Source organism: Mirounga leonina, unplaced genomic scaffold (genome assembly GCF_011800145.1).
Source record: "Mirounga leonina isolate KUSES-001 unplaced genomic scaffold, KU_Mleo_1.0 Mir_154, whole genome shotgun sequence".
Classification (NCBI taxonomy): domain Eukaryota; kingdom Metazoa; phylum Chordata; class Mammalia; order Carnivora; family Phocidae; genus Mirounga; species Mirounga leonina.
In genome coordinates, this window is record NW_023270389.1 from 4,765,744 (window position 1) to 4,783,691 (window position 17,948).

Sequence of the window (17,948 nt, forward strand, 5' to 3'; positions counted from 1 at the left end):
GGGACTCCAGGATCATGACCTGAGCCGAAGGCAGTCGCTTAACCAACTGAGCCACCCAGGCGCCCCTTTTTTTTCTTTTTAAAGATTTTATTTATTTATTTGAGAGAGAATGAGAGAGAGCAAGCACATGAGAGGGGGGAGGGTCAGAGGGAGAAGCAGACCCCCCGCCGAGCACGGAGCCCGATGCGGGACTCGATCCCGGGACTCCAGGATCACGACCTGAGCCGAAGGCAGTCGCTCAACCGACTGAGCCACCCAGGCGCCCCTCTGAAATTCAAATTTAACCAGGCGTCCTGTATTTTACCTGGCAAGCTCACCAAGCTCAGACTTCACGGGGTTGCGGGCCTCAGTGTCCTGCTTGCAGGCAGGAAATACCGCCCAACGGAGGCACTGGACGTCGCGAAGGTGCAGCCAACGCCCCCTCGAGAGAGGTAGCCGGTGCTCACTTCCGAAAATGCTAGACTTCGATGTGAATGGCACAGGTCGGGACTCGATCCCCAGGGCCACTCCCTACAACACGGTCATCAAAAAGCCAACGGGTCACAGGGCCCCGGGACGGGAGCAAAGTCGGGGGCAGTGGCCCCAGGAGAGGAGGGAACGGAAGGCGCTGGGAGCAGGCCTACCGGGCCTCCTGCGCTGCGGGAGCCGCCACACGTCAACCACACCCCGAGGGCGCTCCGCAGAGGAGAGCGCTGCAGACCCGCCGCCAGCCCACCCGCCCTCCCCTCCTCCCCGGGCTCGCTCGGCGGGCCCCACTCGGCCTCTCGCCCCCGCGACGGCGCCGCGCCGACACCCAGAGCCCGAGCTCCCCCTGGTTTTCTCCATTACCTTTGACCCGCGCGCTCTTGGTCTCGAATTTGGTTAGCATCCTTCAGGCCTGGGGCTCCGAGGCACCGACCCGAGCCCCGCCACTCCCTGCGGCCCTTCGGCTCCCTCCACGTCAGCGCCGCTGCGCTGCGCCTCCCGGAAGCTCCCCGGACACGAACTTCCGGCCCCGGGAGCCCCGGACCACAGAGACGGCACCAGTGTTGGCCTAGAGAAGCCACTGCCGGACCGGAGGGGAGGGGTAGCTTCCGCTCAGCGGGGAGGCAAGATGGCCGCGGCTGGCGGCAGCCCTGCGGCCGACCCGGGGACTCGGAGACTTCTTCGCCTCGTGTCTTTCTGCGTCCTGCTGGCAGGTGAGGCTTTCCCCGCCCGTGCGCTCCGGCGTGTCAGGAGAACCGTCCGGACCGGCCGGGCCGCGGGCGCCGCCGCCCCTCTTCTGGTCCCCTCCGCCCTGGGTCCCCGCACCCTGCAAATCCGCTTTCTCTTTCGTTCCCGCGACAGAAGTTCCCCCTTTTGCCTGGACTTGGCTTGAGGGTCCCTTCTCCCCCGCGCCACGTCGTGTCCCCCATCTCCTCCTCCGGCCTCTTCCGGACTTCCAGCCTGGCCCGCCCACCCTGCCCGGCTGCCTCGTTTTCCCCACGGCCCCCGCCGCCCCACCCGCGCGTCGGAAAAGACAGGTGTCAGTTCCACTGGCCGTGCGTGTAGACTGTTGGAGGTGAAAGCGGCCTCGTTGTGTGGGTGCAGTGCGGCGCTTCAGACAGTTCATTCCTCGTTCCTTCCTCTGTTGATTCCCCCACGGACCCGCGCGTCCCTGTGCTTTGCCTCAGTTTGTCTTACCAGTGGGGTGAGACAAAGCGGGGCCCTGGGTACTCCTAACTGTTTGGGCCGTGGGGTAATGATTCAAGCAACTCGAGGCATTGACAGTGCACAGAAGTGTTTGCTTACACGCATTTACGTCCTGGTGTAGGTCTTCCTAGGTGGTCAAGCCCTAAAATGCAAACGTGCCTGGGTATAACTACGACCAATCCTTTCCCCAGATTCATGTTGTCTTTTTTTTTTTTTTTTAAAGATTTTATGTATTTATTTGACAGAGAGAGGCACAGCGAGAGAGGCAACACAAGCAGGGGGAGTGGGAGAGGGAGAAGCAGGCTTCCCGTGGAGCAGGGAGCCCGATGCGGGGCTCGATCCCAGGACCCTGGGATCATGACCTGAGCCGAAGGCAGACTCTTAATGACTGGGCCACCCAGGTGCCCCTATACTTCAATTTTTTTTTTAAAGATTTTATTTATTTATTTGGCAGAGAGAAACACAGCGAGAGAGGGAACACAAGCAGGGGGAGTGGGAGAGGGAGAAGCAGGCTTCCCGCAGAGCAGGGAGCCCGATGCGGGGCTCGATCCCAGGACCCCGGGATCATGACCTGAGCCAAAGGCAGACGCTTAATGGCTGAGCCACCCAGGCTCCCTGTTTTTGTTTTTGTTTTTTTTAAGATTTTATTTATTTATTTGACAGAGAGAGACCCAGCGAGAGAGGGAACACAAGCAGGGGGAGTGGGAGAGGGAGAAGCAGGCCTCCCGCCGAGCAGGGAGCCCGATGCGGGGCTCGATCCCAGGACCCTGGGACCATGACCCGAGCCAAAGGCAGACGCTTAACGACTGAGCCACCCAGGCGCCCCTCATGTTGTCTTTAAAGATTCCCAACAGAGAAACTAGAGTCGCCCCACACTGTGGTCACACACAAATGACCTACGGATGTTAGAGTAACTGACAGATCTGTGGCAGAAGGTTTCTCCCAGTTCTGTTCAGATTCCTGTACGAATGTCTCAAAGACTTTTTACTGTAACCTCTATTCTTCGACTAGCACCCTTTTGTTAAGTAGGGAGGTATATACATAAAAGGTAGGAAGCAGAAGTGCGCTCACCCATGCAACCAGGAACAGGTACATCCGAGGTTACGTGCTCTTCCTTTAGGAAGTGAAGTTTTCCTTCTTTCTGTGTTGATGTAAGTTCCTCTAAGTGAAATCTGTAGTAACTCTCTGCAGCACCTAGCTGGGTGCATTCGTCCAGTCCAGTAATGTGTCCAGGAAGTGAGAAGAATGGCCATTAGTCCCATTTTAGAAAGTATGATATACCCAAGCCATGCGGCGAGCGAATGACTTGAGAGTGCCAATGTCTCTCAATTTTTTCTAACACTTTTTATCTTCTGATCAGGTTTCTGCAGGGGAAATTCAGTGGAGAGGAAGATCTACATCTCCTTAAATAAAACAGCTCCTTGTGTCCGTCTGCTCAATGCCACTCATCAGATTGGCTGCCAGTGTGAGTTGAAGTTGGGATTTGTGTTTGTGGCCATTGATATTTCAGTCTGTGCCCTCAATATAAAGATCCAGGTTCTGCTTGGGAGTCTCAGCACACAAATTAGGCTGTGTGGGTCGGAGGTGATAGAGAACCATTTGTCAAACCAAGCAAGATAATTATAAATGCTGCATTCTTTTTTTTTTTTTAAGATTTTATTTATCTATTTGACAGAGAGAGACACAGCGAGAGAGGGAACACAAGCAGGGGGAGTGGGAGAGGGAGAAGCAGGCTTCTTGCGGAGCAAGTAGCGTGATGTGGGCCTCAATCCCAGGACCCTGGGATCATGACCTAAGCCGAAGGCAGATGCTTAACGACTGAGCCACTCAGGCGCCCCTAAATGCTGCATTCTTAAGCTTCTTCTAATGCATCTTCTTTAACCACCACAACAGCCCCATGGAGTAGATTCTCTTATTATCTCTGTTTTACAAATGACAAAACTGAGACTGAGAGAAGTTGAGTAACTTTTCCAAGATCATCATGCTATTAAGTGATGAAGCTAGGAATCGAGCCCCATGGTCCAAGTTCTAAGCCTGGGACTTTTTTTTTTTTTTAGATTGTATTCATTTATTTGGCAGAGAAAGAGACACAGCGAGGGAGGGAACACAAGCAGAGGGAGTGGGAGAGGGAGAAGCAGGCTTCTTGTGGAGCAAGTAGCGTGATGTGGGCCTCAATCCCAGGACCCTGGGACCATGACCTGAGCCAAAGGCAGATGTTTAACGACTGAGCCACCCAAGCGCCCCGTAAGCCTGGACTCTTAACCATCCACTAGTTTAAGTAGGAAACAACTGTTTTCTAAGGAGAAGGAAGCCTCGTATTCTATGGAGCCCACCATCACTTGCACTCTGAACAATCTTCTTGGAACCGAAATGGGCTTCGTTAAGGCAGTGAACTGTTTGAAGAGAAGACATATGAGAAAGCCAAACAGCTGCAGGAGGAATTAGTAAAGCATTTGGATTTGTCTTTATGCTTTGTAAATGTGTTCCAGAACAGCGTACCAGGACAGTATGGTTATAAAACCATGCAAGGGGAGAAAGCAAGGTGAAGACTGAACCCCTGTTCCTCTGCTGCTTCACCTGTTGTCTTCAGATTTCGTTCTTCTGTGAATAGTTGTTCTGTCAGAATGCAGTTGGGCAGTAAGCAGGAAACTTAGAGGCAGATCTTGGCTTCTTCTTCTTCTTCTTCTTCTTTTTCTTTTTTTTAATTTTATTTAAAGAGAGAGAGAGAGAGTGTGCACATGAGTGGGGGGGCAGGGAGGAGGGAGAGGGAGGGAGGGGCTGAGCAAGAGGGGTGGCAGACTCCCCACTGAGCAGGGAGCCCGGTGCAGGGCTTGATCCCAGGACCCTGAGACCATGACCTCAGCCGAACACAGATGATTAACTGACTGAGCCCCCCAGGTGCTCCAAAACTTTGTTTCTTCACCATCAAATTGGTCACGTCTGAATTTCAGTTTACACCTCTAAAAATGGCTAGAATATAGGTGCACAAAGCTGAGAGTCAAGCTACCTTCTATAGACGCTTATTGATGATGCTGAGTGAGCAGCATGGTCTCAGGAGTACTGTGGGATTGCTTGAAACCTTCCAGATTGGCAGGAGGACACACACACCAGGAAGTGAAGGGCTTGCTTAAGGTGGTAGGTCCTCCTTTTCCACCCATCCTTCCCTGAGCTATACTCTGTGTTAATTGTGCCATGTCCCTGCTGCAGGATGTTCTGGAGGAAGGTTAACTGGCTCCAAACAGTTCCAAATAAAATACCCAGACTTAGTTCTTAAACTGGGTTTGTGGGTAGAAGAGAGCCAGGTCCAGTGTGGGCTGAGCTCAGGCTGCTGGCGTTGCTGGGACTCCACTCTAGTGCCAAAAGGCCAAGGCCCCCATCCTCCTGGAAGTGTGTGCTCTCAGATACCCTCTTTCGGAATGAGTCCCTCTGCTTCATGTTCTTAGAGCAGCTCTGTGGGAAGCAAAGCAATAGCCTATAGAAATAAGCCAAGTGCCAGTGCAGAGAAACGAGAAGGGAGGGGTTGGACTCTGGCCACTTCCTCGTGAAGAGCTTGGCTCCTTTTCAACTTATCTCTAAGTCTTACTTCATATTTGTCCATCTTGAGCAAGCTACCCCCTCTTTGATTAGGATTGCTAGCATGATAAACTTAAGGAGAAAAAGATGTAGGTTTGAGTCTCTGCTTCTATTGGCCCCTTTTAGTTGTTTTTTTTTTTAAGATTTTATTTTCAAGCAAGAGATCAAGAGTCGCACACTCTAACAACTGAGCCCTATTGGCCCCTTTTAAAATGCTCCAAGGGGGCTATGTGTAGGTTTCTTTCCTTTCCTTCCTTCCTTTCCTTTTTTAATCTGTCTCCAAAGTATGAGATGAATAAGGGGGAAAATGTTTCTCCTCATTGAAGACCCAGAGGAAGTGAGCAAGCTACTCCAGACTACACAGTCACCAGTTGGAATCCAGATTAGAATCCGGGTGTTTTATTCCAGTGTCCTGGCTCATCTTCTCCCTGTGCTCCTTGGAGCTGCAGTGAAACATGCTCTGTTCCCCAGAAAAGCTTTTCCCTTTTCTGTGTTTTGTGTGGCAAGGACTATTGCCTTTCATTGGACTGAGAACTGCCCCTGGTAGCTAGATCTTTATTAAAGTTATTCCAGATTCTGATATTCCTCTAAAGTTTATTATTATCACCATCACCATGAACTTCTTACTTAGTATAAGATAGAGCTGAGGGTTGGGGACTTGCTTCCATGTCCAGATTTTACCAAATCCCATGGAAGAAACTTTCTACTTGGCTGGCAGTCAGAATGTGCTTAAGGTTTTGCACAAGTTAGAAATATTTCACTGGCTTGACCTAGAACCATAATTCTCATGACTGGCTATGTATAATAAAGAACCATATGAGGAGAGCACCTTAATGGCACAGTTGGTTAAGCATCTGACTCTTGATTTCGCCTCAGGTTGTGATCTCAGGGTCATGAGATCAAGCCCCATGTCAGAGTCCGAGCCCAGCGTGGAGTCTGCTTGAGGGTCTGTCCCTCTGCCCCTCCCGCTTATGCAGGTGCACTCTCTCTCTCTTTCTGTCTCTCTAAATAAATAAATCTTAAAAAAAAAAAAAAAAACCATATATGGCAAGTTTGGAAAGTACACATACCTGGGCCTCACCTTTAGAGACTTTAATTTAGTAGATCTGAAATAAGGCCCAAGTATCTGTATTTTTTAAAACTCCAAAGTGATGCACAACCAGAGTCAAGAACTACTGCCCTAAAACAATATATGAATAACACATCCAATTTTCCCTGGGGAGAAGGCTCACGGGGAGACCATAGGATGTCTCTACATGGATCACTAGGGACTTGACAGGCATTCAGGACGATGAACTATCGATCCTCTACTGCAGTGCTTCCTAATCTTTGTCATTCATGAGACACATAGAAAATGTTACTTGTGTGGCATCCTGGCATATACTGAAATGGATGATATTTGCAGGGCATCCTGGGGTAATGGATGAGTTTGCTCGTAGCTGGGAGTGACCAGCCTAGGGTCTTTGGAAACCCTAGGTCCCCAGAAATGAGGGGGGGTCAATGTCAGCTCATCGTTAATCCAGCAAGGCCCATCAGTTGGGAAGCTGTCTTCTAGAGACCCCAAGGTTCTTGATTAACCTTACCTAAAACTGGCTAAAAGCAAGTAAAGTCATTCCCAAATAGGGCATAGGAGTGGAGACCCAGGAATTCTCCTAAACCCAAGGGAGTCTGCACATGTGTTCTCACAAAGGAAGATTAGGTGCTAGAACTCTGAGCTAGAGATCTAGAACCTGCCATTTCCTGGAGAAAATACGGGTTTGAAAACTCCGGTGTCTGCTGTTCTGGACATTTGTATGTATGGCTAAATGAGGTTGAGGGAAGAGGGCAAGAAAATGCCCGTAAGCCTTTCTGAGATTTAGTGACTAAAGCCTCTGGTGAGGAGACTTGTTGGGCACTCTTGTTCTCCAGTCAGGCCCACCGGCTGGTGGCCTTCAGATGGAGCCGGGCGACTCAGCCTTCAGTTCAAGTCTAAGCCTGGAGCTGGCGGCATTCATCCAATGTCCTGTGCCGTGTTTGGGGGATAAATGATCTGCAGAATCAGTGAGGCAAAGTCAGAATTGTCAACTGTGGGAGCTTTTTTTTTTTTTTTTTAAAGATTTTATTTATTTGACAGAGAGATAGAGAGCACAAGTAGGCATACAGGCAGGCAGAGGGAGAGGGAGAAGCAGGCTCTCTGCTGAGCAGGGAGCCGGACGTGGGGCTCGATCCCAGGATCCCAGGATCATGACCTGAGCCGAAGGCAGACGCTCAACCGACTGAGCCACCCAGGCGCCCCAACTGTGGGAGCTTTAATGTGACCCACTCTGTCCCGGCAGCTTCCGTCAGTGGGGACACAGGGGTCATCCACGTAGTGGAGAAGGAAGAGGACCTGCAGTGGGTGTTGACTGATGGCCCCAACCCCCCTTATGTGGTTCTGCTGGAGGGCACGCTCTTCACCAGGTGAGGGCTGTGTGTGTCTGCTGGGAAACCACAGCCAGAGAAGGGAAGGCTTGGGGGACCATCCTCACGCCTGTGAATAAAAAATTCCCTTGGCTGTCCTGGTCTAATCAGGGTGGGGGCGTGGGAGGGAGTCTTAGAAGAAAACATGCACCGTCAGTGGAATCATCATGGTGACCTCATAACTAGAGCTCTAGGGAGGAAGGAGGGGCCTTGGGGTCCCTCAGGGACAGGGTAGATGAGATTAAGCCCTGAGCTCAGGCTGGGTCATTGTCCTCACTTAGGAGTTAGAGATGGAGAAGCAAGAAATGAGTCAACAGTCGGCGGCGGGGGCGGTTTGTTCTAATTTTTATAAGTGTATAGTTGACACACAACGTTACATTAGTTTCAGGGGCATAGCAAGGAGTCAACAGGTCGGGTTCCATGAGTTCCCCATTTGTTTCCATCCTTGGCAGGATATTGGGCCACTAATAACCTTCCTGTCTTCCTTCCTGGCCTGCCCTCCCTACTCCAGGAATCTGATGGAGAAGCTGAAGGGGAGAACCAGCCGCATTGCTGGCCTGGCCGTGTCCTTGGCCAAGCCCAGCCCCACATCAGGCTTCTCTCCTAGCGTGCAGTGTCCCAATGATGGGTTTGGTAAGAGCCCCAGAGGATCGGGGGACCTCCCGTCACCCAGAGCTCACTGTTGCTTCGACCTCGTGTCTTTGGAGGGGTCAGGGGTATGCGTCAGTCTGTGTATCTGTCTGTGTGTAGGGGGAGCAGCCGACTCCCAAGTAGCAGATAGTGTTTTTTGTGTCTTTGTGCCGTTCATCCCTTCCGTCTGCTGCTTCCCCTTCTTCCGCTTCCCGTCACGCTCGGATCCCTAATCAGCCAGCCTCAGGCTCCCTGCTACCCCTGTCTGTTTTACTGTAGGTGGTGACAGGTTGATGCTTGCTTCTCTGAGTCACCCTTCCCTTTGGAACTCTTGGTCCCAACACTATCCTATCCTAGCCTTCCTCCCTCGCTTGGTCCCTAAATGCTTAGTGTCCCAACAGTCTGTCCCACATCCACACCTTCAGGCATCTACTCCAACTCCTACGGGCCAGAATTTGCTCACTGCAGAGAAATCCAGTGGAACCCCCTGGGTGATGGCTTGGCTTATGAAGACTTCAGTTTCCCCATCTTCCTTCTTGAAGATGAAAATGAAACCAAGGTCATCAAGCAGGTAATGACAGCCAGCTCCTAGCAATTCCAGTTGCAAAGAGAAGTTTTGTAGGCACTCCACCTGTTTGCAGGGACCTCATCTACCAGCGCGCCCTCTGAAAGACAGTTGCTCCAAGAAGAGCCAACGCCTTTATTTTTCTCACGTTTCCCTTATTTTTCTCATGTTTCCCTTCCCATTTCTGTCCTGCCAGCTCTTATAGCGTTGACAGCTTTCAGGCTAGAAGAAAATATAAACGTTCTTTGATGTGAAATAAAGTGTAGAGCCCTGGTTAGGAACGTCAGACTAGGAATTGAGAGATTCAGTGTTGAGACCTCTGACATTCTTTTTTAGTTGCAGTAAATGCTAATTGTGGTCTAGCTTCTTTGTGTTGACATGCAGAGCGATTAAGAGATTTGTTCCATGGTTACATGGTGAGTTGATGTCTAAGTGGTCTTGAATTTGATTTTTGATCCTTGGTTCACTGCTCTGTACATCAGATCACATTAAAAACTTGGGCCAGGCCGTTTGCGATGGGGTCGTGTTGTCCACCCCAACTAAGTCATTGAGCCTGTGGCCCTTTGCACCCCTTGGTGAGGTTTTCTCTCGGACCTTGGACACCCTGGGTCTGTACCAGGATAACTCTAGCTCAGGGACAGATGCGAGAGCAGCTTCCCAATGTGGCTGGGCCCTCCTTCTGGGAAGTCTGGGCGGGACTCCACACGGACTGTCTCAGTGCTTCCCTCTCCCTCCCTAGTGCTACCGCGATCACAACCTAAGTCCAAACGGCTCAGCGCCTGCCTTCCCGCTGTGCGCCATGCAGCTCTTCTCCCACATGCATGCCGTCATCAGCACGGTCACCTGCATGCGGCGCAGCTCCATCCAGAGCACCTTCAGCATCAACCCAGGTAGGACAGGTCCAAGGCTTGCCCGGTGTACGGGGCACCAGGGAGTGTTGGAGGGACAGCTACAGGCAGGGAGCGTGCGGTGGGAGCAGCGGAAAGGATTCTGAACAATTGAAGCTGCTTGTCCCTGAAATGGACGGGGCAGAAAAACCAACGTAGAGCGGTGGAGACAGGAAATGATTACAGGGTCCACGGGGCAGTGGGCAGAGGAGTCTTCCAGGCATTGTCTGGGGCTGCGCTCTCCCTTACTTCTGTTGCTCTCTCCCTGTGTCCTGCTCAGAAATCGTCTGTGACCCCCTGTCCGACTACAATGTATGGAGCATGCTTAAGCCTATAAATATATCTGGGACATTAGAGCCTGACGACAAGGTTGTGGTTGCTGCGACCCGGGTGAGTGTTGGCCCCTGATCAGGGTGGACGGGGCTGGCATAGAACAGGCTGGCAGGCCTCGCGCGGGTATATCAGATTTCCAAGTTGCTATGGTGGGGAGCCTCTGTGGAGAGGAGTCTGGGCTCTGGGGCTCCCTGGCTTAGCCATTATGCCAGGATATGAACATTCTCTTGGCTGGAATGGATTTGGGGACCTGGGGCCTGGTCCTAATTGCTGTTTTCAAAGCCTACCTCCCCTGCTTTTTCTGCTGTGCCCAGCTGGATAGTCGTTCCTTTTTCTGGAATGTGGCCCCAGGGGCTGAAAGTGCCGTGGCCTCCTTCGTCACCCAGCTGGCTGCTGCTGAAGCTTTGCAGAAGGCCCCTGATGTGGCCACCCTTCCCCGCAATGTCATGTTCGTCTTCTTCCAAGGGGTACGGGCTCTTTGGCTGGGGTGGAATGGGGGGGGCCGGCGGGCAGGATCAATGTGGGCGTGGCTATCATTTGGGGAAGATCTGGGCACTTAGGACCTAAGTTGTTATTCGGCAGAGAGCTTCTGGATGTGCCTCCATGTGTCTCCCCTGTGGAGTCCCATGTTTTCAGAAGCCTTTGCACCCTGACCTGGAATCGCTGTGCTGCCAATCCCCTTGCTCCCCACTGATGCGATCTTTTGGAGACATCCTTTTACCTTATTCTCTGGAGCCTTTTACTGCCACTCCCACCCCAGGGCCCTGAGGCTCCTGCCTCCCCCACTGGCACCACAGCCTGGCCCTGGAATCAGGGAATAGCAGCCATGGCTGAGTCGGCAGTGGGGAGGGAGAGGCAAGGAGCGGGCACGTAGCAGCTGATGTTCGCCTCGGGCCTTTGCCGAGGCTGCTTTCCCCATTTCTGGGCTCGAGAAGTCCTGTGGTACACACGTGTGAGGGCTAGTCACAGCTGGGAGGTGGAGGGGAGCGGAGGGTGGAGTCACAGGACTTCCTGAGCCGGCGGCAGTTGCGACAACACAAGCCTATAGCCTTCGTGCCTTGAGCCATGGCGATCTGGCCTCCGGGACGGAGCCTGCCCTGACCCTTGGGAATCTCTGTTCCCTTGCCCACCCCCCTTCACCCTCAGGAAACTTTTGACTACATCGGCAGCTCAAGGATGGTCTACGACATGGAGACGGGCAGGTTCCCTGTGCAGTTAGAGAACATTGAGTCGTTCGTGGAACTGGGACAGGTGTGCAGCGCGTCCCACCCCTCCCTCCTACTTCATGCCGCCTCCTCTGTCCTGTTGTCCTCACTGCTGGTGCCACCACCTCTCCCTCGACTTTTCTCTGACCTTACGCCTTTCTCCCGGCTGTGGGCCACAGTGGACACCGTTGATACATGTTGCATCTTCATCCCCCCGCAGGTGGCCTTAAGAAATTCACTAGAGCTTTGGATGCACACAGACCCCATGTCTCAGAAAAATGCATCCGTACAGCATCAGGTAATCTGAGCATCTTTCCTCCTCACTTCCTGTTTCAACCCTCAGAATATGGGCCCCCCTTGCCCAGGCCTTAACCCCCCACTGGCCCCCGGGGCCTGTGAGACAGGACCTCGGGTCAGGTGCCAGCTAAAGGACGAACAGCATGGCCGTTTCAGCTCCCCGGGAAGAACCGCGAGCGGAGCTCGGTTGTCTGGTTTCTTTTTTTTTTTTTAAAGATTTTTTATTTATTCATTTGTGAGAGAGAATGAGAGACAGAGAGCACGAGAGGGAGGAGGGTCAGAGGGAGAAGCAGACTCCCCGCCGAGCAGGGAGCCCGATGTGGGACTCGATCCCGGGACTCCAGGATCATGACCTGAGCCGAAGGCAGTCACTTAACCGACTGAGCCACCCAGGCGCCATGTTGTCTGGTTTCCTGGGATGGGTAGCTCGCTGACTCGGAGCCTAGCAGAAGACAGGGAAATGACTAGCTCCCTTTCTCTGCGCTGCCACACTGACCCAGTTGTCCGGGCTGCCCTGCCCAATTGCTGGCTGCGTCAGACTCTCTACGCAAGCTCTCTTCCACGTTCCTCACCGCTTGTTCAAGACCATCCCTCCTCTCGGGGCCCAGCTTTAGGCCCGTTTTCCTTGTGAGGCGGTCTTCCTCCCATCCCATTTTAACCGCTCCCCCTGCTCTGGGCTCCTGTGGGGCGTCCAGTGCAGTTTTGTGGGGGCAACTTCCTCCTCTGATCCTGCGCAAGTAGGAAGTTGAGCATCCAGTGAGGATGAGGTAGTGTGAGCTGCAGGACACTCAGCCTCAGCCCCCAAAGGCTTGAGGAATTGGGCTGCGGGAGGGCTGGGGGCAGCTCCCAAGCTGGGGACTTGAGGGAGAGGGCCTGGGAGAGACCTCTGGCCGCCCTGTGCCCAGCCGCCCTGAGCTGACCCAGTCCCGCAGGTGGAGGCCCTGCTGAGCACGCTGGAGAGGAGCGGCGCCGGCGTCCCTGCTGTGGCCCTCCGGAGGCTGAGCCAGTCCCAGCCCCTCCCGCCGTCTTCCCTGCAGCGCTTTCTTCGGGCTCGGAACATCTCCGGCGTTGTTCTCGCGGACCACTCCACTGTCTTCCATAACCAGTAAGACTCACCTAGACTGCATCCTCGTTCTGGGAGGGAATCTGTTCTGCAGTCTGGGGTCCACGGAGGGGAGCGTCTTCTGTGTCAAGAAAGATCACCACTCTCCCCTGACCCCACAGCACCCTCTCCAGATCTCAGGTCAATCTGTGCTCTTTGCTCAGTAGCCTGCTCACATCCAAGCCGGTCGCCTCATCTGAGTTGGTGTCACCTTAGAGAACAGGCCCCGCTCGGCCTTCCCTGGCACAGAGCATCCTTTCTTGGCCCGCCTCACCCAGCTCCCCCGAGGCCTGGGTCCCCAGAGCTGCCAGCAGAGGGCAGCATCTCCAACAGGAGCGCCCACGGCTGGAGGACGGCGAGCTGGCCGGTGGGGGGCCGCCCAGGGGTGCTGTGCTGCATGCAGACGGTACTCGTGCTCTGAAATGTAACCTGTTCCTGCCGTTGGGGTAAAAGTGTCCCCTACAGATGAAGGGACTCCAGAGAGAAGGGGTGAGGCCCTGTTAGTCACCTCTCTCCTGGTTCTGGGCACCGCAGACTGCCCCGAACTGAAGCCCTAGGCTAACAGGGAACCTCTCACTCGGGCTGGATTGCTAGGCCCCCCGCTTCCCTTCCCTCTGCCATGAGGCCAAATGGGTTTCTGAGTAAAAATACTTAAGTTCCAGTTCTCTGACCCCAGCCAAGGAGCACCTTCTTATTTATTTCGGGCAGGGACACTTCCAGTGCCTCAGGTCAGCCCTCTCCTCCATGTCTGACTTCTGCTCCACTTTGGGGTGAGGGATGGTCATCATTTGCACACATTCGGCCTTGCTTCTGTGTGGGGCCGGCGTATATCAGTGCTGAAGGCTAGGAGCGCTCCTCTGGGCTTCTCGGATGTGCCTCCGCAGGGCTCCCCGGGGAGCAGAGGGTGGTTGGACCCAGTGCGGTGTTGTGTGTCTGGGAGCAGACCCGCTCATCTCCCTCTGCCCCCAGCCACCCTCAGTGCTAGTGTTTGTTGGAACCACCACACAAGAGCTCTGGTGATGGCGGGCGTGCTCCCTGAAAGTCCTCCCAGCCGTCCTGTGTGTCTCCAGCCCAGACAGTGGGGAGAGCGTCTCTTCCGTTTGAAGTTCTCCCCGGAAGGGAGACTCCCGCATTCTGATCTCATTTGCCTTTTCTCCCTTGTCTGTCAGGAAGGTCCTTGTATTTAACCACTCCTCTCCCATCTCTCGGTCCCCACACCATCTTCAGTATGGGACCCTCGTGGTCTCTTCCTCCCCCCCACCCAGGAGGAGGAAAAGAGTTAGAGTCTCCTGCAGGAAGGGCCTGTGAGGGAGGCCGAGGCTCACGCCAGCTCTCCCGGCAGCTATTACCAGAGCGTGTACGACACTGCGGAGAACATTAACGTCAGCTACCCTGAGTGGCAGAGCCCTGAGGAGGACCTGAACTTCGTGACCGACACTGCCAAGGTAGCACTCCCCTGGGCTGGGGGGGAGCGCGGGGAGCGCGGTGAAGCTGCTTGGAGGTTGGAAGAGGGGGGCCGTTAAGCCCCCCTCCTCACCTGCCGCAGGCCCTGGCAGCTGTGGCCACAGTGCTGGGACGTGCACTGTACCAGCTCGCGGGAGGAACCAACTTCAGCGACACCATCCAGGCTGATGCCCACACGGTAAGAACAGGCGGCCCCTGCCTCCTCGCCAGCTCTGTTCCCACGGCAGCCTGCCCCTCCTCTCTGTCACTTGTCTCTTCTCCCGAACCTGGGAGCCCGGCGTGCCAGCGAGGATACCCGATGCCCCAGGGCACTCCCGGGTGGGCCTCACCTGCGTCCTCGTGAGCCCGCCTCTGTCTGCCCGGCTCCTGGCCCACAACAGGGTTGCCACGGAGAACTCTCCCTGAGCTCCAGGTCACAAGGTGTTGCTTCTCACTGCCCTGATCCTAGGTAACCCGCCTGCTCTATGGGTTCCTGGTCAGAGCCAACAACTCCTGGTTCCAGTCTATCCTCAGGCAGGACCTAAGGTCCTACTTGGGTAAGCACCCGCTGTGGGCGTGGCACCCTTGGCTTAGGCGAGGGACAGAGAAAGACCATCTCGGCTTAATCCTTACTTTTTTTTTTTTTCTTTCTCCTCTCCTTTTTTTCTCCCCTGTTTTCCGTTCTTTCTCCTGGTATGTATGGGATTCATTCTCTTAACCTTCTTTTCTCTGGCTCCTGCCAACCTCGGGCTCTTCTTTGTCTCCCACCCGCACCCACCTTCCACCCTGCAAATCCTCCCCTCCACTCAGGTGACGGGCCCCTTCAGCATTACATCGCTGTTTCCAGCCCCACCAACACCACTTACGTGGTACAGTACGCCTTGGCAAATCTGACCGGCCAGCTAGTCGACCTTACCCGAGAGCAGTGCCAGGATCCAAGTAAAGTCCCCACTGAAAACAAGGATGTGAGTGGTAGTGGGTGTGGGAGGTGCCCCGAGGGCCCCTTTCCCCTGGGGAAGTTGGAGAATATCCTAGGCCCAGTTGGACCCAAGGGGTTGGGATGGAGAGGCGGAGGGATGCGGCCCCTTGGACTGGAGTGTTGGAGAGGCAGAAGTCCGGGTGAAAGCAGACCGTGTCCGGGGTGAGAGAGGACCGCCTCAGCCCCGCACCGTGGCCCGTCTTCCCGTGCAGCTGTATGAGTACGTGTGGGTCCAGGGCCCTCTGAATTCCAGCGAGACGGACCGGCTGCCGCGCTGTGTGCGTTCCACGGCGCGACTGGCCCGGGCCCTGTCCCCCGCCTTTGAACTGAGGCAGTGGGGCTCTACTGAGTACTCCACGTGGACTGAGAGCCGCTGGAAAGACATCCGAGCCCGCATATTTCTGATAGCCAGCAGAGAGCTGGAGGTGAGCCGGGAGGGATGGGCCAGAGATGACCTTGCCCTCGCTCTGCTGCCCCTGCCCTCACACCCCTCCCAGCTCCCCTTGGCCCCAGATGTGCCACAGAAAGCTTCTGCAGCTCTGTCCCTTGTCAGCTGGCATGCCCCGTTAGGACGTCTATCTGCACTGAGAGTTTGAGTCTATGTGCACGCTGGAGAGAGGCTCCCATGGAGACCCAAGGAGGTGCTCCTCTGCCTGGGGACCACCCCCCTCCACTCCCAGCCAGCAGTCCCCCCCTGCTGCTCCTGGGATGTGTGTGGGATCCACCGTTTATTGAGTACCTGTCACAAGTAAGTCAGTGATGTAATTGCCACCAGAGTCAAAAGTCATGGATCCTAACTTCAAGGTGCTAAAAGTCTTAAGTAAGACAAGGTGGAAGGAAGAACAGAGATCCTTTACTCCTCTTTCCAAATGGAGAGACTCGGTCTCCCAAGTGGGAAGATGTTGCCTCCGATTGATTGCTCAGGACTCAGCGCTCGGAGCCAGCTCCAGAATTGGGATGAAACCGGGCTGAGTTCTGAGAGCACCTTTGTCCTTCCCTGCCCACCCTCCTGCAGTTCATCACCCTGACGGTGGGCTTCGGCACCCTCATCTTCTCTCTCGTCGTCACCTACTGCATCAACGCCAAGGCCGACGTCCTCTTCATTGCCCCCCGGGAGCCGGGAGCTGTGTCTTACTGAAGGGGGAGCCCAGCTTTCCCCACCAGCTCTACCGTTCATGTCCTAGACCACGTGTCCCAGAGGGACATGAACCACTAATTTGTCACTGCAACCTCTCTGGGCCTGCTCAGACTGGAATTAATGTAAAGAAGTGGAACCGCCCAAAAGAGACAGGGAGAAGTCACCTGTCCTCTCCAGCTCCCCCTGCCCATCTCCCCTTCCATGGTTCGTCCTCACCCCTGCCAGATTCTGGGATGGGAAACAGAAGCTTCTTACTCCTGTTCGACTCCTAGCTGCGCCCCCTCACTTACCTTCTTCAGCATCCCCCTTCTCTTCATCCTGCCCAGGACCGCCCTCCCCACCCCACCCCACCCTGTGCCCAACCATTTCCTGTTTTCCTGACCAGGAAGGACGACAGGAAGGCCGAATGCCAGGGACAAACTACGAGGAAGCCCAGAGGAGCAGGCCGGGCCCTCTGGGGGCCATGCCCACTGTCTCCCGGCTGCTGTCCTGGCCCCAGACCCTTAGCTGCACAGCAGGGGGGGTGGGCTGCTGGCTGGGTGTCCCGCCTCCAGCTCACAGTGCTCAGTTGTAATTTTATTAAGCTGTAATATCTATCTTTGTTTTCTTTTTTCCTTTGTGTGTGTGTGTGTAAATATATAAATAGCAAGTTTCATTAAAATAGACGGTCCCACATGACCTGTTCATATTCTTCCGCACCCTCGCGTTCGGTGACCCCCGACTGGAAGTCACAAAATTGTGACCTCACATGCTGTCTCTGGGTCTCCGGGAGCCCGAGGAGTAAGGCTCTGCCAGAAACGGTGAAAAGTCCCCCAGGCAGGGCTCCTGTGGAACCCCGGAGCTCCGGCTGCGCTCAGGCGCGTCTTTGTCTGCCCTGAGACACCGGCTAGGCTGCAGAAACGAAGGGAACCGGCCCCGACCCTGAGTGGCTCACAGCTGGGGTGAGGGGAGGAACGGGGGCGAGCCAGTGCGGTCGCGTGCCGTGTATCTGGAGCGCTCTGGTAGCACGTGGAGGATTCGGGGCGCCGGGGGTGGCACCTGGAAAGGCTGCCCAGCAGAGCAGGCATCTGAGTTTTGGTCTGGAGTTCCGCCGTGGAAGCAGGGAGCCGTGAAGGCACGGGTCATGCTGGGAAGGGCAAGTTACTCGGCGCAGCTGAGGAGGCGACAAGGCTGGGGCCAGGTCCCACGGGGCCTGGGGTGGCATGCTGAGGCATCGGGCCTTCTGCTGCTCGTGGGCATTTTGTAGACCGAAACAAGAGTGGCTTTGGACTCTCCTAGAAAGAGAACCTTGGCTCTTTGGAAATACTCTAATTCCCTGGGTCTTCCTGGGAGCAAAATTGCAGAGTATGGCCGCACTGCTAAATGATGGCGGGACGACTCCCCAGGAGCGGCGCCTGAGGCCAGCCTTCTCCCCTCACTGCGGCCCTGAGCTGGGGAAGGACCTGCTCGCAGTCCCCGGGGCTGGGCTCTTCGCCTCGCGTCCTGCGTCTCCTGCCCAGGGGCTGATTTTCCTTCAGGCTTCTCTCTGCCTGAGAGAAGGGGACACGTTTGGGGTTCTGGGATGTGGAACTGAGCCCTGCTCCCCACCCCCACCCCCGCACCCCTCCTGGCCTGCACGCTGTGCTGGCGGGAGGCGGGCGCAGCTGCCGCGTCGCTGGGCCGACTCTGCGCCTCCCTCGGCCAACA

At 55.0% G+C, this 17,948-nt stretch overlaps 2 protein-coding genes across 4 annotated transcripts in view; one reads left to right on the forward strand and one right to left on the reverse strand.

Annotated features, from left to right (window-relative positions):
• Positions 1–956, reverse strand: part of COPA (COPI coat complex subunit alpha) — a 44,212-nt gene extending 43,256 nt beyond the window's left edge. The window contains exon 1 of one of the 3 annotated variants that reach the window (XM_035009937.1): positions 829–956. In XM_035009937.1, coding sequence (XP_034865828.1) covers positions 829–868 — 40 coding nt within the window. In that variant the 5' untranslated portion in view covers positions 869–956. Of the gene's footprint in view, positions 1–304; positions 511–828 lie in introns of those variants that run through there. The other 2 variants (XM_035009938.1, XM_035009939.1) reach the window with 2 other exon arrangements.
• A 106-nt stretch (positions 957–1,062) lies between these two features.
• On the forward strand, positions 1,063–16,937 carry NCSTN (nicastrin). Its single transcript, XM_035009940.1, has 17 exons — positions 1,063–1,178; positions 3,032–3,136; positions 7,560–7,683; positions 8,195–8,316; positions 8,739–8,884; positions 9,618–9,768; positions 10,046–10,155; positions 10,413–10,565; positions 11,245–11,349; positions 11,524–11,601; positions 12,533–12,705; positions 14,045–14,147; positions 14,249–14,344; positions 14,615–14,702; positions 14,956–15,110; positions 15,337–15,549; positions 16,140–16,937. The coding sequence occupies exons 1-17, from the start codon at positions 1,094–1,096 to the stop codon at positions 16,260–16,262; spliced, it is 2,130 nt and encodes a 709-aa protein (XP_034865831.1). The 5' UTR covers positions 1,063–1,093; the 3' UTR covers positions 16,263–16,937.
• Positions 16,938–17,948: the final 1,011 nt, after the last annotated feature.

Coding starts and splice junctions, on each gene's coding strand:
- NCSTN (XM_035009940.1), top strand. CDS start 1,094: ATGGCCGCGGCTGGCGGCAGCCCTGCGGCCGACCCGGGGACTCGGAGA. Junction 8,885..9,617: donor AAACCAAGGTCATCAAGCAG/GTAATGACAGCC, acceptor CTCCCTCCCTAG/TGCTACCGCGATCACAACCT. Junction 15,550..16,139: donor TAGCCAGCAGAGAGCTGGAG/GTGAGCCGGGAG, acceptor ACCCTCCTGCAG/TTCATCACCCTGACGGTGGG.